The sequence below is a fragment of the Patella vulgata genome, chromosome 9, assembly GCF_932274485.2.
Source record: "Patella vulgata chromosome 9, xgPatVulg1.2, whole genome shotgun sequence".
In the NCBI taxonomy this organism is placed as follows: domain Eukaryota; kingdom Metazoa; phylum Mollusca; class Gastropoda; family Patellidae; genus Patella; species Patella vulgata.
The window spans coordinates 39,757,967-39,777,547 of record NC_065887.2 but is presented as its reverse complement, the minus strand read 5'-3'; the positions used below and the strand labels follow the sequence as shown (position 1 = coordinate 39,777,547).

The window sequence follows — 19,581 nt, the reverse complement described above, 5'->3', positions numbered from 1 at the left end:
TTAATATCAGATTCTCTGGCTAGTTTTTGTATCCTATTCTTAAACCAGTCACCAGACGTTGGAAGAATAATGAACAAAACGATAGTTCAACTGTCCTAAGAGTATATTCTAGTTATTATTCTTTTAAAGGGAAAAAATATGTTTCATTAAAGCATTGTTTTGTCGAAAAAAAGGGGGAAACCAAATATAGACGTTAAAATGACAAAAAATATACCTATTCCTTGAATCCAGTAATTGTTACACGCACTTCCAAATTTAGAAAACACTCAGTTAATTGCATTAAATGTAAAATTGTTAACCTATATGAACTATAATTTGCTGTACAATTAAATTATCTACAAATGTCACCCCGCGACCTTTACATTAGACTTTCATTTCACTCATTTTTTTTTTTATTTTAATATTTAGTGGAGGTTAATGATGTTGCATTTATTCTCGATAGAAGTTGCTGTTCTTTTACATGAACTTGCATCCAAGTTGAAAGGCCTAATCCAGACACCAACTGACCATTTTCTGAATTATCAAAAACGACGGACAGCTGGTCACGGTTAAGGAAAGTGGCCCGCCGTTTGTCAAACTATTACGGGTGTTTGTTTGTAGGTAATTACTTACACATAATAAAATCGGTAATTATTTATTATCTATATTGATGTTCGACGCACTAACCTCAGATACATTATTTCACGAGAGCTTTAAAGATGAGTTGTGTCCCTTTAATCATTACATTGGCTTTTATATATGGCGTCGATAATGCACGACCGTTAGAATTGAAATAGGCCAATGGCTACTTTTCAACTCTGTTACAACCCACAAAGAAAACTTTAAATTTTCTATATTTAGAACGCGCTAACAAGAAAACGAAGGAATTTAAAGTGTTACTATCTATTGGCAGCCAATGTGCAAATGGCCGCCTTTAGGATACCATAGTAACATTAATCAAAATATAAAGTCTTGATGAGATTAATTAGCGGCGGAGATAATATGGCGTTTGACAAGCATACTATATGATTAGAAAGAAAAGTGAATTGATTTAATAAAATCGATACGATCGTAGAGTTCTACTGACAACTCGTAAGCTTATCGTAGTCCTCTCTTCGGAGACGTGTGACAGTCCATGACAACCTATGAGATACGATGAAAGAAATAAAACTCGTCTGTTGTGTTACACTGACATAAACAAAAACCTGGTTTATCTTCTCAGAACAAATTCAAGACTATATACTGTAGACGTAATGCTATTAATAGATAAAACAAACCATTTTCAATTTGTCCATGATGCAAAAACTTACTATATTATAGTTATCTAGAGCTATATGGCATCACCCCTCACCCACCCACCTGCAATATTTATTAGAAAAGTTGTTGGTAACCAAGGCGTTTGTTTACATGATGCGACATAGTGGGGAGATGTGCAATGGCTAGTACTCGTGACAGTTGCGTGCAATGGAGTTTAAACCTTCAAAATGTCTAACTTACAATGATAAATATATATATCTATAACAGTTCGAGCGATAAAATATATATATATATCTATAACAGTACGAGCCTAATAATTCGAAACAAAATGTTAGTGCATATATATTGTCTATCACCATTATGTGAAATAACACATTAAATTAACTCAGATCAACACTTTGACTTCTTTGAAATCAAAAAGGGGTGGCTCCATTACGGCAAGGGATCTTTGGCAGGAGAGTCGCATTTTTAACTATACGACAGGATCTGGTCCCGCATCACATCTTGGGCTACTGGCCGTGTCTCTTTCTCAAACAATTTTCTTGAAATCAAATCCGCTGTGGTCGCCCACCGAAGAGGTATTGTCCTTATTAATATGTCATTTCAATAGGAAACTATAAATATTGTTATTGTTACTTACTAATGACGTTAATGAACGCTTTCAAAGGGAGGTAATTAGAGTACAATTAAACGGACGTTCACATGGTTATTATCATCTAATGAATGGATGTTGACTAATTGGCATTCACGAGCATACTGGACAGCTGACTCCCGATCAATGTAGCGGAGTCGAACAAAATGGCCCCCTTTACACTATTTTTGAATCATGGTATACATGAGTCACGCAACGACATTTAGAAACTAAATGTAATCGAATGGTTTGTGATTTGATTAACAGTTGTCTAAAATATCGGTGTTATTGACTGGTTATTTAAAAGATAAATATAGGAACACCAATCTGTCGAAATTATGGTGGGATATAAAGAACCCAAGGATGCGATTTGCAGTATGCAAACAAACATGGGAGAAATCGCTAGAATAAATAGCTTTCTGAGAGAGAGGGGGGGGGGTACGTCGACTTGACACAAACTAGGTCATTTCGGTACTAACACATGGTTCAATTTTATTCCAATAATTCGCTTGCGCGTAGGGGTAATTAGCAGTGGGGGGAAACCGGAAAAAACCCATGAGGTTGGACAGGCGACCCTACTTATTGTCACGTACAACCGGGGAATCGAAACCACGCCAGTTGACTCAATGACAGGCTTTATGATACAGTGCGCACGCTCTAACCTATCTACAATAAATAACTTTCTTAGTATTGTTGTGTAAAACACAAGGGTTATTAGATCAGATGTATTTGCATGTAACACTGTTTCAAAAATAAACACTTTGTTTTAACGATTATATACTATCACTTCTGATTGTTGACTTTAAAATCAGTTTTTTTGTTATAGATTATAGCAATTTAAGGGGGACACCAAACCACACAACTACAAGCAGAACCAGGCTAGACAAATATAAGAACACTATAACTAAACACGGACATTGTAATCTACCAAATTAAGTTAAATAATAGCATGTGTCTCAATAATTTCTTTATAAAATGCAAAAAAAAAAAAAAATATATATATATAAAAAATATGTATTGTTATCTTACCGTGGATCTTTCATCGTCCCGCTTAGAACACCGGATACGAGTTCCCATTTGAGTTCACATAACTGTTGCATTTAAACTGAAAAACGTACTTTGATTAACGAATTCATCGATTGTTTACCAATATCGTTTAAATTCAAGAACTAAATCGTTTATTTAACTAGTAATAACAGTTAGTACCCACTATAAACACTACAGATGTACCTTGTTGTATTTGATTGAGTTCACAGTTGTTACTCACTATAAACACTACAGATGTACCTTGTTGTATTTGAAAAATGCTCTAATCTGTATTATTTCCACGGGAAGACTCCGAATACCTGGCCGACCGCCGATTCAGATTCAATGGCTCATTAAGAAACATTTACATCCATTCATTTATTTAATGCGGATATTCTAATGACATAACTTTAAAGTGACGGTTCCATCATATAAAATACAGGGGAACTATACAGACAAACCAGATGGTACATGAACACGTATAGATAAAAGAGAAGATTGACATCGTATAACGCCATATAACCCAACTGGAGCTGACGTGCTCTGAAACTCCAACACTGGAGAATATACACAGCAGGAATACTGAACAGACGGTACAAGAAAATTAGACACATATACCAAATTAATATATACAATTTAAGCAGCCCCCCCAAGAAAACTACTTTCTTGAAACATCTCTAATCTATATGTTATTCATTTTTCATCGACCAGCGGCTAAATTCACGAAAAACTTAAAACTAAAAAATTCTAAGGATGCACCCTTTTGATTTGTTGAGGGTTAAAACAATGTACAAATATTAGCTTTGAAAAAAAAATCTTAATTTTGTGAATAAATCCCCAGTGATAAATAATAAATTAGCCCTTTTCACAAGTTTGAGAAATCAAATTCTGAGGATGTGTTACTGTAAACCATTAGCAGCTAATACCATTTTATGGATTGTACTCCAAGGTTAGAATAACTATCCATTTCAATCAAACAGAAACATCGTTACCTCCCCTTTAAGTTTACCATTCAAGGTTTTAGTCACGTTCATCATTAGTTACCTTCAGATTTCATAATATTGAATCTCGTCAAGTCGGGGTCGATGTCAAACGTTCAGCTTTTAGTTGATTCATTATAATACAGTATTTCCATATTGAGGCATTAACGATAAGGCTCTATCTGTAAGTGAATTCATCAACGTTCCGCGAAATCCCGTATCATTGAAGATCTTGGATATCTATTTAAGGGAAGGAATTCAGTATGGAACATGTGGTGCATGGACTACAAATTGTGTAGGACGAGATATTTTGCCAAACAATATTCTCAGTGTGAAATGAACGACAGTGTTATTATGTTCGGTATTTGCATGGTTAAATGCTGTTTAATATTCTTAATGTGAAATGACAAACGGATGATTTGAAGTACATCGCTCATTCGTGCGATAAAATATTTGATAAAAGATATTATACCATGTGTTAAGACAGGTTGTTTATCTTACTTCCGGTGCTATGATGAATCGTGTGATAAAATATATCCCTGTGTTTGATGTGAGGGATTATCTATGTTAACGTGTGATCGACGGATTATTTTTATCTGAAGGAAAAGGATGGATTACTTTTAGCTTAAATGAGAAAAGTGGCGGGCGTCAATATGACTAGTAATAATGATACATGTTGTTCTCGAATATCTGTACGTAGAATTATTATGGCACTTCTTATACATTAGCTTGTGTCATGGTTGACGGGAAACTGTTTTTATTGTCTTTATGCTAGGGGTGGATTTGAAATTGTTAATATTTTGTTTCTTATTCGAATATTTACCAAATTTTGAAATTTCAGGATAAGAATTCATTGATTTTTTGTGTCGATTAGTTGTTGTACATAGGTACATAGTGGATCATGCGTCTCATGTTTTTAGCTTTTAAACTTAGGGTAATTTATTTACGGTTGAACCTATTTCCAGATGATCTGGTGTTTAGTTGTTCAGAGTCTGGGGTACTTTTTGAAGTTGGGAAAGAGAATGTGATCTGGATCGCATACACGCAGGGTCGGATAGTGTAGGCCTCTAGGCCAAACTCACCAGTGAGTCCACAAGTTGAAGACCACGGTTGGCTAATACTTATTGCACACTGGGTCCCCCCTCCTTGATCTGATAGCATACATAACACTATAAAATGAATATTAGTCCGGTCCCATTATTGTTCAAATGTAGATTTGAAGAGCGACTGTTAATACCTGTTATCATTCTATTTGTTTCATATATTCTGAGTAAAGAATGCATATCTTCCGTTTGCGCATAGGCATCAAAAACATAGTAATAATCAAATTGGCTACACGATGTCCAGTTGTCAAATTAAGTGGAAAGCTGTAGATTGAAATGAACGAATATTACACATCTCTTAAATAGACTTTCCGCCATTGTGATCAAAGATTGGGATGCATTCTGTTAATGACTAAATGTATCATTGGATATTACAGCTAATTCATCAAAAATTCATAAGTTTGTAAATGTCCATCGTCTTGGGTATTCAGTATTCCCCGTTCCCTTGAAGGTGTTTAGTATATTCAACTAATGCGCTTTAGTGGCTATCTGCAGTACATCAAACAATGGTCCAAACTGAACATCATTAGATTATAGAGTGAGCATTGGGTATCAGTTACATCATGGCTTTCGCTGTTTACTATTAGCAAGCTGCTGGTTCTATCAGTCGAGATAAGGATGCACTTAGCCACAGATGAAGTCTTGAGGAACTCCTTATGCCGTATGTTTTTATCGTCTTTTACTTTACTAGTTTATATATCTATAAGTTTGTGGATTTACTTTTGGTCAAAGGTTCTGCCCGTTTCGAATATCCCTTTGTTAAGGAATGTGGTTTATTTGTGAATTCTACTTATATGTCTATTCATATAAACCTGGTGAACACCTCATACCACTAGATGTCTGGTTCACTTGAGGGGACTCGGATATATGTTATTGCATGTTCTTGTCGCCCAACAGCTTTTGGTGTAGTGTTCGGACAATAGGTATTGTGACCTTGTTTTAAAATATATAAGATGTTTTGTAGCATTGTGCGGACTATTGATATTGTTACCTTATTTTGTCCTGTTATGTAGTGACCATTTCCTAACTTAATATTGGAATATCTATAGTATTATATGGATAGGTTTGTAGGACTATGTGGATAGGTTTATAAGATTTCTATGGATAGGCGTCTGTATTCTATAGGCTTATGTGGATAGGTTTGTAGGATTCTGTGGATAAGTTTGTAGGATTCTGTAGATAGGTGTGTGTATTCTATAGGATTGTGTGGATATGTTTGTGTACTCTACAGGATTCTGTGGATAGGTTTGTAGATTCTGTGGATGGGATTGTAGGATTCTGTGGGTATGTTTGTGTATTCTATAGGATTATGTCGATAGGCGTGTGTATTCTATATGATTATGTGGATAGGTTTGTAGGATTCTGTAGGTAGGTCTGTCTGTAGAACTATGTGGACAGTTATGGGGGATTCCAGATTAGTTTTGGATGACCTCTTTGGTAACTCCACTGGCACACCGTGTTCGTTATTTATTTCCTTTATAGGATTTCTTCATTGGTATGTTTTAAATAATACATTTGCAAATGACATGTAGTAAGACAATATTAAAACTCAATATGAAATTTTGGCTGCGATAAGACGTTTCCTAAATTAATTGTCGCTTTAGACAATCTGGCTTTAAGGTCCCACAAGGGAATACAAAGTAGTGTTGGTTTTTATAAAAAAAAAAACCCAAAGTATACGTAATTACTGAATGTCAAATATTTTAATTATTCATATTTATCCTTAGTCGCGAATCTTTACATTCAAAATCGCATAAGTTAGAGATGAGTATTAGCAAATCAGGAGACTTTCGATTTATCCAGTCTACCAGCTCGCCTTAAATTAATTATGTGTGTACATTCTGGGATAAATTAAGTCATCAATTTATGAATGTTTCCAACTGATCCTGTCGGTTTCCGACTGACCTTGTCCGCGACGCGTCATGTTTTATTTCTATTTCTGAATTATGTGATTCAATTTGTCCGGTCTTGAAAACCTTTCATTTGATTTGTCTTGTTTCATCAACCGAGTTGCCGTCATATTTGTCTGTAACCCAGACAACTAGAGGGGTGTTATTCGTTACTAAGTAACCAGGTGTCAGTACAAATTAGCTAATGGCTGCTATTGTTTGGCATTTTGCTTTAATATTGATTTTCAATGCACCATACCTCCGCCGAGTTCCGGTTGTATTGATACAAATATAAATATTATGTCAACCATTAATTAATACAGTCGGATGTGTTTGAATATTTTGTAACGGATTTTAAAATATGTAGCTGGTGACACCTCAGTAACATTTCCAAATTTGCTGATTTTTGTAAAAACTCTGCCGAACATTGTTATAACTCTGCTTAAATTTGTGACGCAATAAAACGTTAGCGATATTGCATCGTTTTAGCTTTCAACTCTTTAATTCAGTGAATTTGCATGTGATTTATGATTTGGCTTACGACTAGGCTAAATGTAAATGGTGATGTTGTCGATAAAATAGTTCGTTTGTTTTTTTCGTTTTAATGTTGTCATTTCCTCTTCGGAAACGTGCACCGTCGTGTGCGCTATGTTTCAGAGTTACTTTGGGCGTTGCACAATGCCGTGCTGTAAGATAGAGAATCGCCTACGAGTTCTTTTTGCTATCAAAAAATATCAACACATGTCGATAAAGTAAAACAAAAAACAAGGTTTTGCCGAGTTTTCTTTTTACTTTATCGATGAGTGTTGATATATGTTCATGCCAAAAAAGACGAGTAGGGAGATTTTACTTATCACCCAATCCTTTCTTACGCGCACAAATAAATAAGTATAATTCTTTGGTATAGATTTAATTTTACTAAACCTGATTACATTGAGGTGTAGTAATACATCATTTTTGACAGCAAGTTGCCCATTGCAAAGTCCTATATATTGACCCGGTGTTTCCTTTAATGTTATGGGGAATATTGTAATTGTTTATGGTAATTAATTGAGAACCTTTCTCCAACGAAATTACTGGATCCAAAAAGCAGTTCCTTTTTAATAAAAAAAAGTAGTTCCCTTTTAATTGGCCAATCAAATTCATGTAACGGCAATTTCTAACACACGCGATATCGACTGTAGGATGTGCTATTGGGTGGTAAAGGTCTATATACACATTACAGAGAATAAATTCAGCAACCGAGGCATTATAATCCAGGAGCTATTTGAAGTCGCTGTCTAATCACCTAGAAAATATTCACGATGTGAAACCAGAGCCCATGATGTTAAATTAGGGTGTTCTGCCTCTAAATGTCGCAATCAGGGGGCTTTTACAATGATGTTCATTTACACGATTCGGTTCGTTATCTACCTCCAGGGACAAGAGCTGCACCAGGAAAAGATAATCAGAATGCATGCCAGTCTCTTTTGTCCGACTTTATTACATTTAATGGCTGGTAACAAGTCGGGTCTACGTAATATATATTCCCCGTAGATTTCCAATACATTTACATCGATAAAGGTTTTATTCAAACTTCTCGGGCCATTAGCATGTGGAACAAAAGAACGGTGGCAAAAGAATTTTGTAACTGACTCTACGACAAACAGATGGGATGGAGGCGAGGTGGAATTAGTCGTCATCTAGTATTGATGATAATTATCGCTTGAGTTCGAATTATATGCGATATTCTTCTGCATCTTTTATTATACTACATAGTGTCACGCTCTTAACGGAACATCATCACGAATGTAAAAGTTTAGCTCTGTGTCTTTCAGGTTACTGTAGTATCTAAAGGATATCGTCGATGATTCTTGAGGTATGCTTGGATATGCGTAAGTGTTCAGGTCTTTGTTTCTCGGGTTTTTATTTTATTTTTTGGTTTCTTTTAAAAGGGGCAATAAATCTATGCAAACCATGATAATTTACCGCCATTCATTAGACTTTAATTATACCAATTGTTGACTGTGTAGAATGTAGAAATTCTAACAATTATAATATTCTTGAATGGGGCCCCTGTGTATCTCTTTATAACGCCACTTACAATAAACAAACGTTACTTTGGTATCCATCTAATTTAAGAATTGGAGTGTTCAAACGCTGTATTTGAGAAATATGGAATTTTGTAGGAATCGGAAATTGGGGATATAGCCAAAATATAGTATGGTTTAACTACACACAAAGACTGGCCGTAGTTTGTTTTTAAAAAGTATTGATAATCATATTTCTAATTTTAAGAAATTTACTCCCAAGCACATTTTGTATTATCCTTTAGATTATATTTAGTTGTTTTTGTCTTATTTTTTTCTAATTTTTGGTACATGTCAGTTTTTTAATAGAACGTTTGTTTAATTCCTCCTCAATGCTCGAGACTAACACTTTGTAGTTCTATATGTCTATGGTTACTTTATGTCTATGGTTACTTGTACAAACGAATTAGCTTGCGCTACATCCGACCCCACAGGCACATGTACACAATTGTGAGAACCGGGACTGAAATATCCCAAAGGGTTCTTCATAGTCAGCACTGGGATTCGAGTATCTGTAATGTTTGAATCAACATACTTTGCCAATGAAAATAACAATTACATTAAGAGGGGTTTTTTTAAAATGAAATTTCATAGATTTCAGCGATTGCGGCACTTGAATATCTCTCGGCACATTGAATTCATTCACCTGCTGGCATATTTTTACTCACTGTATTGCACATGTAACCAAATTCAGTAAATTGCCACTTGTTAGCTTCGGATGCTCGAAGTGTTGTGTTAATGAGACACGAAAAACTCAGTTCTTGTTACTTTTAGATCAAAGACACATTTTAATTATTTTTTTGTAAATAAATACAGTTTTTCTTTAAATTAATCTCTCGTGTGCATCCTTTGTCAACATTGCGTAAAAAAATGACAAGTGATTGCGTTGTTAAATTTTAAATACATGTCGGTGGATGTCAAGAAGACATTTTGCTTTCACTATTGATGAAAAATTTGCATAAAGAATGAGAGCTATTTGTGTTCACGACCAAGGATTAGAGGTTGTGGGAAAGGGGTCGTGACGCGGCATTTAGGGTTTCAAATCTTGCAACGAGGTCGCTGTGCTAATCAATTGCTGGAATTGTATTGCAGTCGGTGTTCAATTTGTAGATGCAACGAAATATCTTGAGCGACGGTGCAAAAATCAATTATTTGCTGTTAGTCATTTTTATTGAATTTTTTCGCAGCTCTTAATCATTTTAAGAAGTTTTTACCCAAACGAATCGAGCTAAATGTCGAATGGAAAGATTGAAACCTACAACGTGACACATTCCGTCCCACGAAATTGAACAATTAGATATTTTTGTCGCTGATAAAGAGAACGTTGAGTGATTGGGAGTTTTTTTACACAACATGTCGAAAGGAAGTGGAGTGTTGATGGAATTTATACTATTAACGTCAATATGTGGTGAAATTGAAAGCGCAGATTGCCTTGAAGTATTTGAACTTCCACTTTGAAACCCTTTGGCTTGATAGGTTATTGGTTTTAACAATGCACCTTTGATGATTTCTAATCCACGATGTCATTGATCAGTTGTAGGGGGTATACAATATGTAAACGAATGTGACCAGAGTAGTCTGCTCTTTGTTTAACCTGTCTTGTACGTCCATCGGGAATACCTGCAGATTGAGGCCGGTTTATCGTTCACGGTTTAAGTGGCGTTATTTGTGGGAATATTTTCTAATTATATGAACTGTTAACATCAACCAGATGCCCAGACATTGAAGAATCCTATGCTAGGGTTTTTCAAGTTACCAGAAAAGCGTGTCTGACAGTTCAGCTGGTGCAAGAACGTCCCAGTAGCACTTCTCATGCCAGGATTGAACCAAGTTCCATTCTACTTCAGTATTTAAACCAGTGGGTTGGTGACAATTTGCCCCAAGCCCATCTTCTTCCCAGTAGCTAAGAGCTTCTGAAGAGATGGTTAAAACAAATGTTCCGGTTTGCTATAAGTAGTGTGATGGGTAGGCTCAGTCTTTCTAGAACATCTGATGACACTTTCCTTTTAGGAGTTCAAATAGCTAAAGTAGTTTTGATTCAAACTGTAGCACCGTGAATGTTGTCTACCCAGTAGCCTCCATATGACGTGTATGTGGAGGGATGTGCCTACTCTTTCAAGATCCTTTGGCAGTTGGAATTCGATATAAGAGTATACCCTAGTGCCGCTGCCCGTCTTCATTAGCCCAGTCGGGGCAGAACAGTCGGACGTTAAACCCCATTTCATTTCATTTGTTTCAAGATCACCACCTACTATTTGTGGGTTGGATAGCTGAATGGTTAGCGTGCGCGCGCTGTATCATAAAGTCTGTCATTAAGTCGACTGGCGTGGTTTCGAATCCCCGGTTGTACACCTACGCGCAAGCGAATTATATAAATAAAATTAAACCATATGTTAGTCCCGAAATGACCTAGTTTGTGTCGAGTGGACGTTAAACCCCATTTTTCTCTCTCTCTCTCTTTTTGTAAACGAGTGACACGACGCTGAAACAGATAGATAACCTAAACTATACAGAACTGTACCACAACCATGGTCTAAACTAAATATAATATTGATAGCCTTGGTAAATTGGAAAACCATTTTGTACTAAAGACACGGGGTCTTGTTTTGACAATTACACAAAGTGTCACCTTAACGTTTGGTGTTTTAATTTGGTTCTAAGGTTGTAATGTACATAATTATATTTTCATAGATTTTTGTAGTTCATTATTTATGTAATTATCAGTGGCATGTCTACGATGGTCTTGCTTATTGATAATTACACAGTCCTTACGAAATACTCCGTTCATCTTGTCTAGAAAAAATTGTTTCCTCACTAGAATTCACGACACTTCAGCCTCACAGATAAAGGTCAAATAGATAACAATAATTAAGAAAAGTCCACAGAATAAAACACTGTATTTTTTCACCTTCCAAATTGTTTGATTAAATCTTCTGATAACGTATGAACACAGATATCGCTGCTTAAAGCAAATGACAAATTGTCCTAATTCCATATCGACCTAATACAACCTCGGTCATGGTTACTCAACCTTTTAGGCCTCGTTGATGGCCGGTGATGTAACCGTTTGATAAATAGCTTCGTTTTTAATCGTTTGTTTCTGTCCGCAATCAACATGTGGCTTCCATTGATTTGAACTAATAGTACAGTACATGTATAGGTTTATTATGTGCCCTGGTACTGAGTGGCAGTTTTCGAGAATTAAATCTGTTGGGTTTTGGGAACGCGCGTTCTATTTAATTTGAGATAATAATACTGTATAGAAATATTGTGTGTCTAAGTATAGAGTAGAAATTGTTGTGGATTGTATTTATTGGGTTTTGGTAATGTGGGTTCGATTTCTTTGCCTATAGTGTACCCTATTGGTGGATTGAACTAGTGAGCTTTGGAGCATCATACACACAGCTCTAACCCCAGTTTAGAGCGGCATTTTGTTTGCAAGGTTTTGGATTACTTAGTGAGCAGTGTGGGCTTACGGTGTGTCTTGTTTGTCGATTGAACTGGTGAGCTTTGGAGCATCATACAATATAGCTCCTTCTCTAGCTTCTTGTTGTCAATAATTGTATCTATTGGTATTTTGGTTTGGATCTCTTTGAGAATAGTGAGAAGTTCTGTTGTGCCATGTTTGTGTATGGAACTGGGAATCATAACTACACTCCCTACTCTAATAAATTCGGCAGTGCTTTAGTAGTATTTGGGATTGTTTAGTTGAATTGTTCTTATGGTGATAGATATAGCCACCAATCTAATGTTTCAGGTGTCACATCTAACATAAAAATGGTTATATATTCTAGCGAGGACTGTGAATTCTTAGATTTGGAAAGTGCGACCATGGTAACGATTTGATGAGAATGATTGTGGAAGTATGATGATTAGAATTTGAAATCGAAACATTATTATACAGTGAATATATACAGTAATTGAACGTTTGCTGCAAGTTATTGTGGTCAGCCATTATTCTTAAATTGCCAAAATTGCGAGACCTGGAATGATACACAGCCGCCATGCCCACCACGCAAAAAATGCCAACCATACCCGTTCTAAACAGCATCACGTGCGTGCTCATAAAGGTCATATCTCAAATCACGTGAGCCATAATCATGTTGGTCATCATGGTGGTGCGCATGCTCATGGCCACGGAGAGGAAGTAACTGATTTAGCAGTTCCGGCTCTCATCGGTGACGGGTAAGCGCTAACATTTTCTTTGTGAGACTAGAAAATGACAGTTTATAAGCATTATTTCAATGTTACGGGCGAATTCCCGGCACTTAAAATCAGTTTTTCTTTAGATTCATTAGATCGCTAGTTATTGCAACATAATTCAGGGAAACATTTCAGAATCACTCATAACCCTTTCGTTGACAGGTGATTTTTAATTTTAGTTCAAGTCAAGATAAAACCATGGATAAGGTCCATGATAAAACTAAATGAAAGATGAGTACCGGTGGTTGTATGGTTGAAACCATAGACTCACTAACAGAATTTTCCGGGTTCAAATCTCGGGGTGATAAACATAGGAATAAAAACTAAATTAAATTAAGTTCTTGAAATTAAAAAAGTCTGAAGCATAAAGCGTATATTAGACAAATTCCATGTTTTAAATGACATTCAAGCTAGATCTATTTCCATATCTGTATGATATGCAATTTTTTACCCAGGGTTTTTTGTGGGTTGAACATTGTTTGCCGTCTGGTTTTGTCATATTATTGTGTGTAGATGATGTCTGATTATATAATTCCACTTTTATCTGGTTAAAGCTTAACAATAATTTTATCTTGCCAAAAGCAATCGTGGCCATTTCTATTCTGTATCCCGAGTTCATTCCATTGGGACTATTTTCTCGGCAAGCCACAGCTTCTTTTGTCAGTAACAGTAATTAGTTTGGCAGTCAGGATTTAGAGTTAACAGTAAAAATGGCATTTGTTTGTTTTGATCTTGGTTCCTACATTGTATTAATTTGGCTATCTTGTAGAAATTGCATGTCCTGTGTCTGTATGGACAACACACATGCTGTGTCAGGCATATGGTAGGAAAGCGCTTTTGCTGTCGGACAACAATATTTCAGTTCAAACCACCTTTCTTAAATATTTTACCCCCTTAAAAAGGTTCACTTTTAGGGAATCATAAAATCCTAACAATTTAACTTGAAATGCACACCGCTAGAGTCACACGATAAAACCTTTATTGTGGGTTCACAATTTGCAAGATGTTTTAGTTTTTATGATCAAAATATTGTGATTTGAAATCCATGTGGTGGATACATCAGCGTTTAAGTATGGCCTCATGTTGGCGTTTGTCGTTAATCATTAAACCCCAAGTGGTCAGTGGTATCGGACATATTGTGAATAGATTCTGTACATTGTCTAGACAGGTCAGAGAAACAATTTTGTTAAACCACCAAACTAACCTCAAATTATAGCAGAGAAGTTGACGGGCACCTGTTTCACAATCTGGCGACACAACTCCCTCAATTAGAAATGCGTGTAGTGAGATTTAAAGTAACTAGACTTGACACGGCTACTGCTTCTATAAAGTTGTGGGTCAGTTTAGCCATCCATATATCACATGGCGGGCTCGTTATTAAGAATAATTAACACATTTCATATCATTTTAACTCGTTTGGGGTAGTTGTAGTAACACTGGCTTCAACCACTGACTTCAAAGTATTTAGTGAAATTATAAGCTGTGTGTATGATAATATAGCCAACAACATGACGTAAATAAAACGCCATGGCATATGTAACGCCGTGTGTATGATAACCTAAACAAACACATGACGTTAATATAACGTTATCTGTATGTTCACCTCGACGTAAAGCATGGACGTTTTCTTTTATCCTAACAATGCACCGCTGATTCATGGCGTTCGTTCTTTCGGACGTTATCAATTAATTTATTTTCAGTCGGTTATGTTTTTAACCATTTTCATTTTTCTCTTTTCAGGCTTGACAGTGTGTTGGGTAGTTTTGCCACGTACGCTAGGTTGAAAGGACGATATGACGATGACTGGATTGATCGACTAAACCATCTTTACACCACAATCATCCTCATCATCTTCACTATCGTCGTCAGTACAAAACAATATGTGGGCGAACCCATCCATTGTTGGTGCCCAGCACAGTTCGAGGATAGCCATGTCGATTATACCAATAACGTGTGCTGGATATCAAACACGTATTACATACCGTTCGAGCACACAATACCACAGCACGACGGCCAGAAAAAAGAGAAAGAAATCGGCTATTATCAGTGGGTTCCCATGATCCTCCTATTTCAAGCCTTACTGTTTAAAGTTCCTTGTATCTTGTGGAGGATTCTCACGGCGTCAGCTGGTGTGAATTTGGATAAAATTGTTACGCTTGCGGCGGAAACGGCATATATATCAGCGGAAGATCGTGAAAGGACGATCAAACATATAGTACGCTACATGGACCGTTGGTTGGAGAACGCACGTGAATACAGATCCGGATGTTTTATCCGACTCCGACAACAGATATCTAAATACTGCTGTATTGTATGGGGTAAACGCTATGGCAATTATTTAGTTACCATGTATATGTTCATAAAACTCTTGTATCTCACCAACGCCGTGGGTCAACTCTTTATATTAAATGAATTTCTTGGGACCAATTATAATGTTTATGGTTTCGAAGTTATGGACCATTTAGCACGCGGTATAGACTGGGCAGATTCGCCTCGCTTTCCCAGAGTGACGCTCTGCGACTTCGAAATCCGACAAATGCAAAATGTCCACGATTACACTGTGCAATGTGTGTTGCCTATAAACCTCTTCAATGAAAAGATATTTATGTTTATTTGGTTTTGGTTGGTGTTCGTCTCAACCTTAAGTGCCGGTAACTTTTTGATCTGGACCTATACCATGATATTTCGTCAACATAGGCTACGTTATCTGAAAAAATTCCTACGCGTAAACGACTGTTACAAATCGGAATTGGATAAAAAGATGGCCATTAAATTCGGGGAACAATATTTGCGTCAGGACGGTATATTTGTGTTGCGGCTGGTTGGCAAGAACGCCAATGACGTCATGGTCTCAGAGCTCGTGCTTCAGCTATGGAACTATTATCGTAATAAACCTCTGTTCCGTCATGCTAACCAGATTAGTGACGATAACAGTAATGTATGACTAGCCGTGAAAAAATTTAAAACTGTCCAATCCTTGTTAAAAATGTTAAAGATTGAATATGTGGCCCTGGGGCAAAAACCTCCGGAGTTAGAGCACCAAGTCATACCAGATATGGGTATAGAATTGGTCGATTTAGCCGAAATGACCCGCCAAAACGGGTACGAAAGTGAGGAAGATTCAAGTCCTGAAACAGATACGGAAGTGGTACCCGATACGGAATTAGATAGTGAAAACAAAGAAACGTTTGTCTAAAAAAAAATAAAAACATGTTTATCATTGTTGTACGATATTAGCACAGACTTTAAACTTTTCAGGTGTATATAAATTAATATCTGTATAATATTTAAAACCAACAGTTTCCTCACTTCTAATCTTCACCACCAGCACTCATCAAACAAGCTCCAGAAAGATACAAATATTGCAAATCTAGCTCTAATAACTCAAAAATAAAAACTAAGATCTAAAAGAAATTCGAGGTTACCAAATTGCTCGCCAGACCATAGTGCCCTTGCAGAGCCCCTAAAGTAATCGGGTCGTGTTAGCACTGAAATGAAATGAAAAGGATCCCGACCATGATAATGTTCAAGTCAATGGGGTAACGGAGGGGATATTCCAATCTTTAAACAAAAAAAAAAGTAAAAAAAAAAATGAAAGGAAAGATATAAATTGAAGACAAACCAAATTACCTTGTTAAATCATCGTAGTTTCTGGTCGTAATTAACTTACAAATAAATCTCTTAATTAATAATTAATTGAGTGAATATATTAGTATCATTATCGCCATATACACACTTTCTTATACATCATTATCACGCGAAATATACCGACCAATCGGTGAACATGAACAAGACTCATATGTTAATTATGATCATCAACCAATGGAATAATGTACAAACATCAAATGTACCAGAAGCAAACACGTGACCAAAAACATCTCACGTGACGTCATGTCCTCCAGCAATAAGTTTGTTTGTAAAACGAAACCGAAATGGTCGAAGATTTATTTCCATGACAACACATGAGTAAATAACGAGCATGAACGAGCGATGTGATATGCATATAAAAATCTTCATCATTTAATTGTTGTCATTAAAGTACTATTATTATCATTATAATATTTTTTAGAATATATTAACATTTTCATGAATTCTGTAGAAAACGTAGAAATTTTTAGGGAATGAGCACGTGAATCATATGCCGCCATGTTTATAGCACGTGGGGTATCATACATTATGCCAAAAAATAAAACAAGTTAGCTGATATGGGGGTATGTATGACGTGTGTAGCGCGTGCTGTTAAAATAAAACGTGGTTTATTTAAATCGCTAACGTGTGATAATAATAATCAAGTGTGTGTGATATGATATTACATGAATCGAGAATTTATACCATGTTGTAAATCCTTATAAAAACAAGAAAAATGTAAAAATTCCATTACATTTCATAAATTAAATTTCTCGAGATTTTGTTCTTTTAACTTTGAGTAACCAAGGAGCTTCTGACAACTGTGTTTTTATTCATAACCTCTTTACTAAACGAACACTTTACTCTGTACTTACGAATTGGTCAGCAAAATGTTTTGGAAAATGAGGAATAGGTGAGAAAGTCCATATGAGACCAACTTTAAATAGTCAAATGGTCGCAAATCGTTGTTTTAATTTGCGTAAAATTCCCGATGTTCAAAACTGAATTTTTTACTATTTTTTAATTCCTCCTTCTGTTGACAGATGCATCTAAAATTGAACAAAACTCGAGTTAGGCAAAAAAAAAAGTTTGTTATTTCCCTGGGCTTCGGCTTCTTGAAATGTTAACCAAACACTGCCTTGTTTCTTGCGGTGCTGTGATACGTACATTTGTTGTATTTGTTATTAACCGTGGCTGTGAGAAATGGGTATGGTATACATTGAGAGGTTATGAGTGTTCCACAGAAATCAGAAGTATCTAGGCAAATCAAAATGTTTATTTTTTTAGCCAAGGTGTGAAAACCAAATATTAGTTTTAGATTAGATCAAACATTTTGATCTTGTTTTTAATTAATTTTAATATATTGAACCAAACTAATTAACTATATGTTTATTCGCATCAATGATCCTAGTACAAATATTGTATTTATTTTTTGTTTGTTACGTTTATTGTTTATTTAAAATGAGTTATGCTATTTATATCTTGCTAGGTAATTTATGTGCATAATTATCAGCCCAATCAATCAAATTACTTATTTAATTGTTGAGAGTTTTTTTTATATATATTTAAAATTCATGTAGTGTTTTTATTAACTGTTTATGTTTTATTTTATATTAATTATTACTATTATTATTATTACGATGTAGTTTGTTTTTTTAACAATTATTGAATAACAGTATTGTACTTAAATAACTCACTCATTTTTCGAAAAGAACATCGGAGCGTTATTTATGGATTATGCCAATACAAATGAAAATAATTGATCGAATTGAATCCATGGATGTCGCTTATTCAGACTAGTATCCGTTTTGAAATTCCACATACGATTTCTTTATTGTGATGGCCGCGATTGCAACTGAAAAAAAACCAGATTTGTTTGACATTCTTACTAAAAACATGGTCATATATTTCGTTTGGCTAACGTTATGGTAATAGTAGTAACCTTGTTCGTCAACGTTTGACGATACAAAATATACATAAAAGTCTCAAATAAACAGAAATTGACTTCAGGTATACTAGAAGGGTTCTAAAATAATAAACTCCAATATGCAGGGCATAATGACACATATAAATATTCAATCTGATAAAAACACAGACCCTATTTCGTTTCGTTTTTATAAATCAAAATTTCGTTTTACTTGTCTTTACTACACTATGATCCGAAGAGTTGTTATATAACCCGCGTTCTGGATGGTGTGAGGAATTAGTCAATGAAACGGTTTGTTACGACGAGTTTTTGGTGTGAGGTGCACGGAACTGTGGGTAACCCACTAGAAACAGCAACGCTGAATTTTTAATCAAATGCCTGACGTCATTGAGTCAAAAGCCGCTCGTATGACCTCTGGCGCGATCTTCCACTACAACCGGTCAGATCTGTATTTTAATCAGATTGATAAATAGTCAAGATACCTCTGCGTTTAATTCAAAGAACTGCACACTATCGCGCCTAATGTCATTCAAACGTAAAACATGTCATAATGCATAAACATAACCCGATGTTCTTTTCATAGATCTATCAATCTTAAAACGCCTTAACGGCACTTAGTGCAATTATTACCAATTGGCATCGTCCTTATTCAAATATTATGGCGGCCATGTTGTTTTTATTTTAAGTTTTGTGCAATAGAGAGTTGAACTTTTTAGATAAAAGTATGAAAAAACGTGCAGAGCAAATTTTGTATCTAAGCAAATGTAAATAGTATATTTCACATCCAATGTACAAAGTTATAAAATGTGCAGAATTTATTCTTAGTTACATAAAAAGATTTTAACATTTTTAATCTAAATATTGTTAAAGTTTTTTTTTCAAAGAAAAAA

At 35.5% G+C, this 19,581-nt stretch overlaps 1 protein-coding gene across 1 annotated transcript in view; it reads left to right on the top strand.

Annotated features, from left to right (window-relative positions):
• Positions 1-18,272, top strand: part of LOC126807891 (innexin unc-9) — a 129,455-nt gene extending 111,183 nt beyond the window's left edge. Inside the window, exon 2 of the mRNA XM_050532762.2 lies at positions 14,878-18,272. Coding sequence (XP_050388719.1) covers positions 14,878-16,081 — 1,204 coding nt within the window. The 3' untranslated portion in view covers positions 16,082-18,272. The remainder of the gene's footprint in view (positions 1-14,877) is intronic.
• Positions 18,273-19,581: the final 1,309 nt, after the last annotated feature.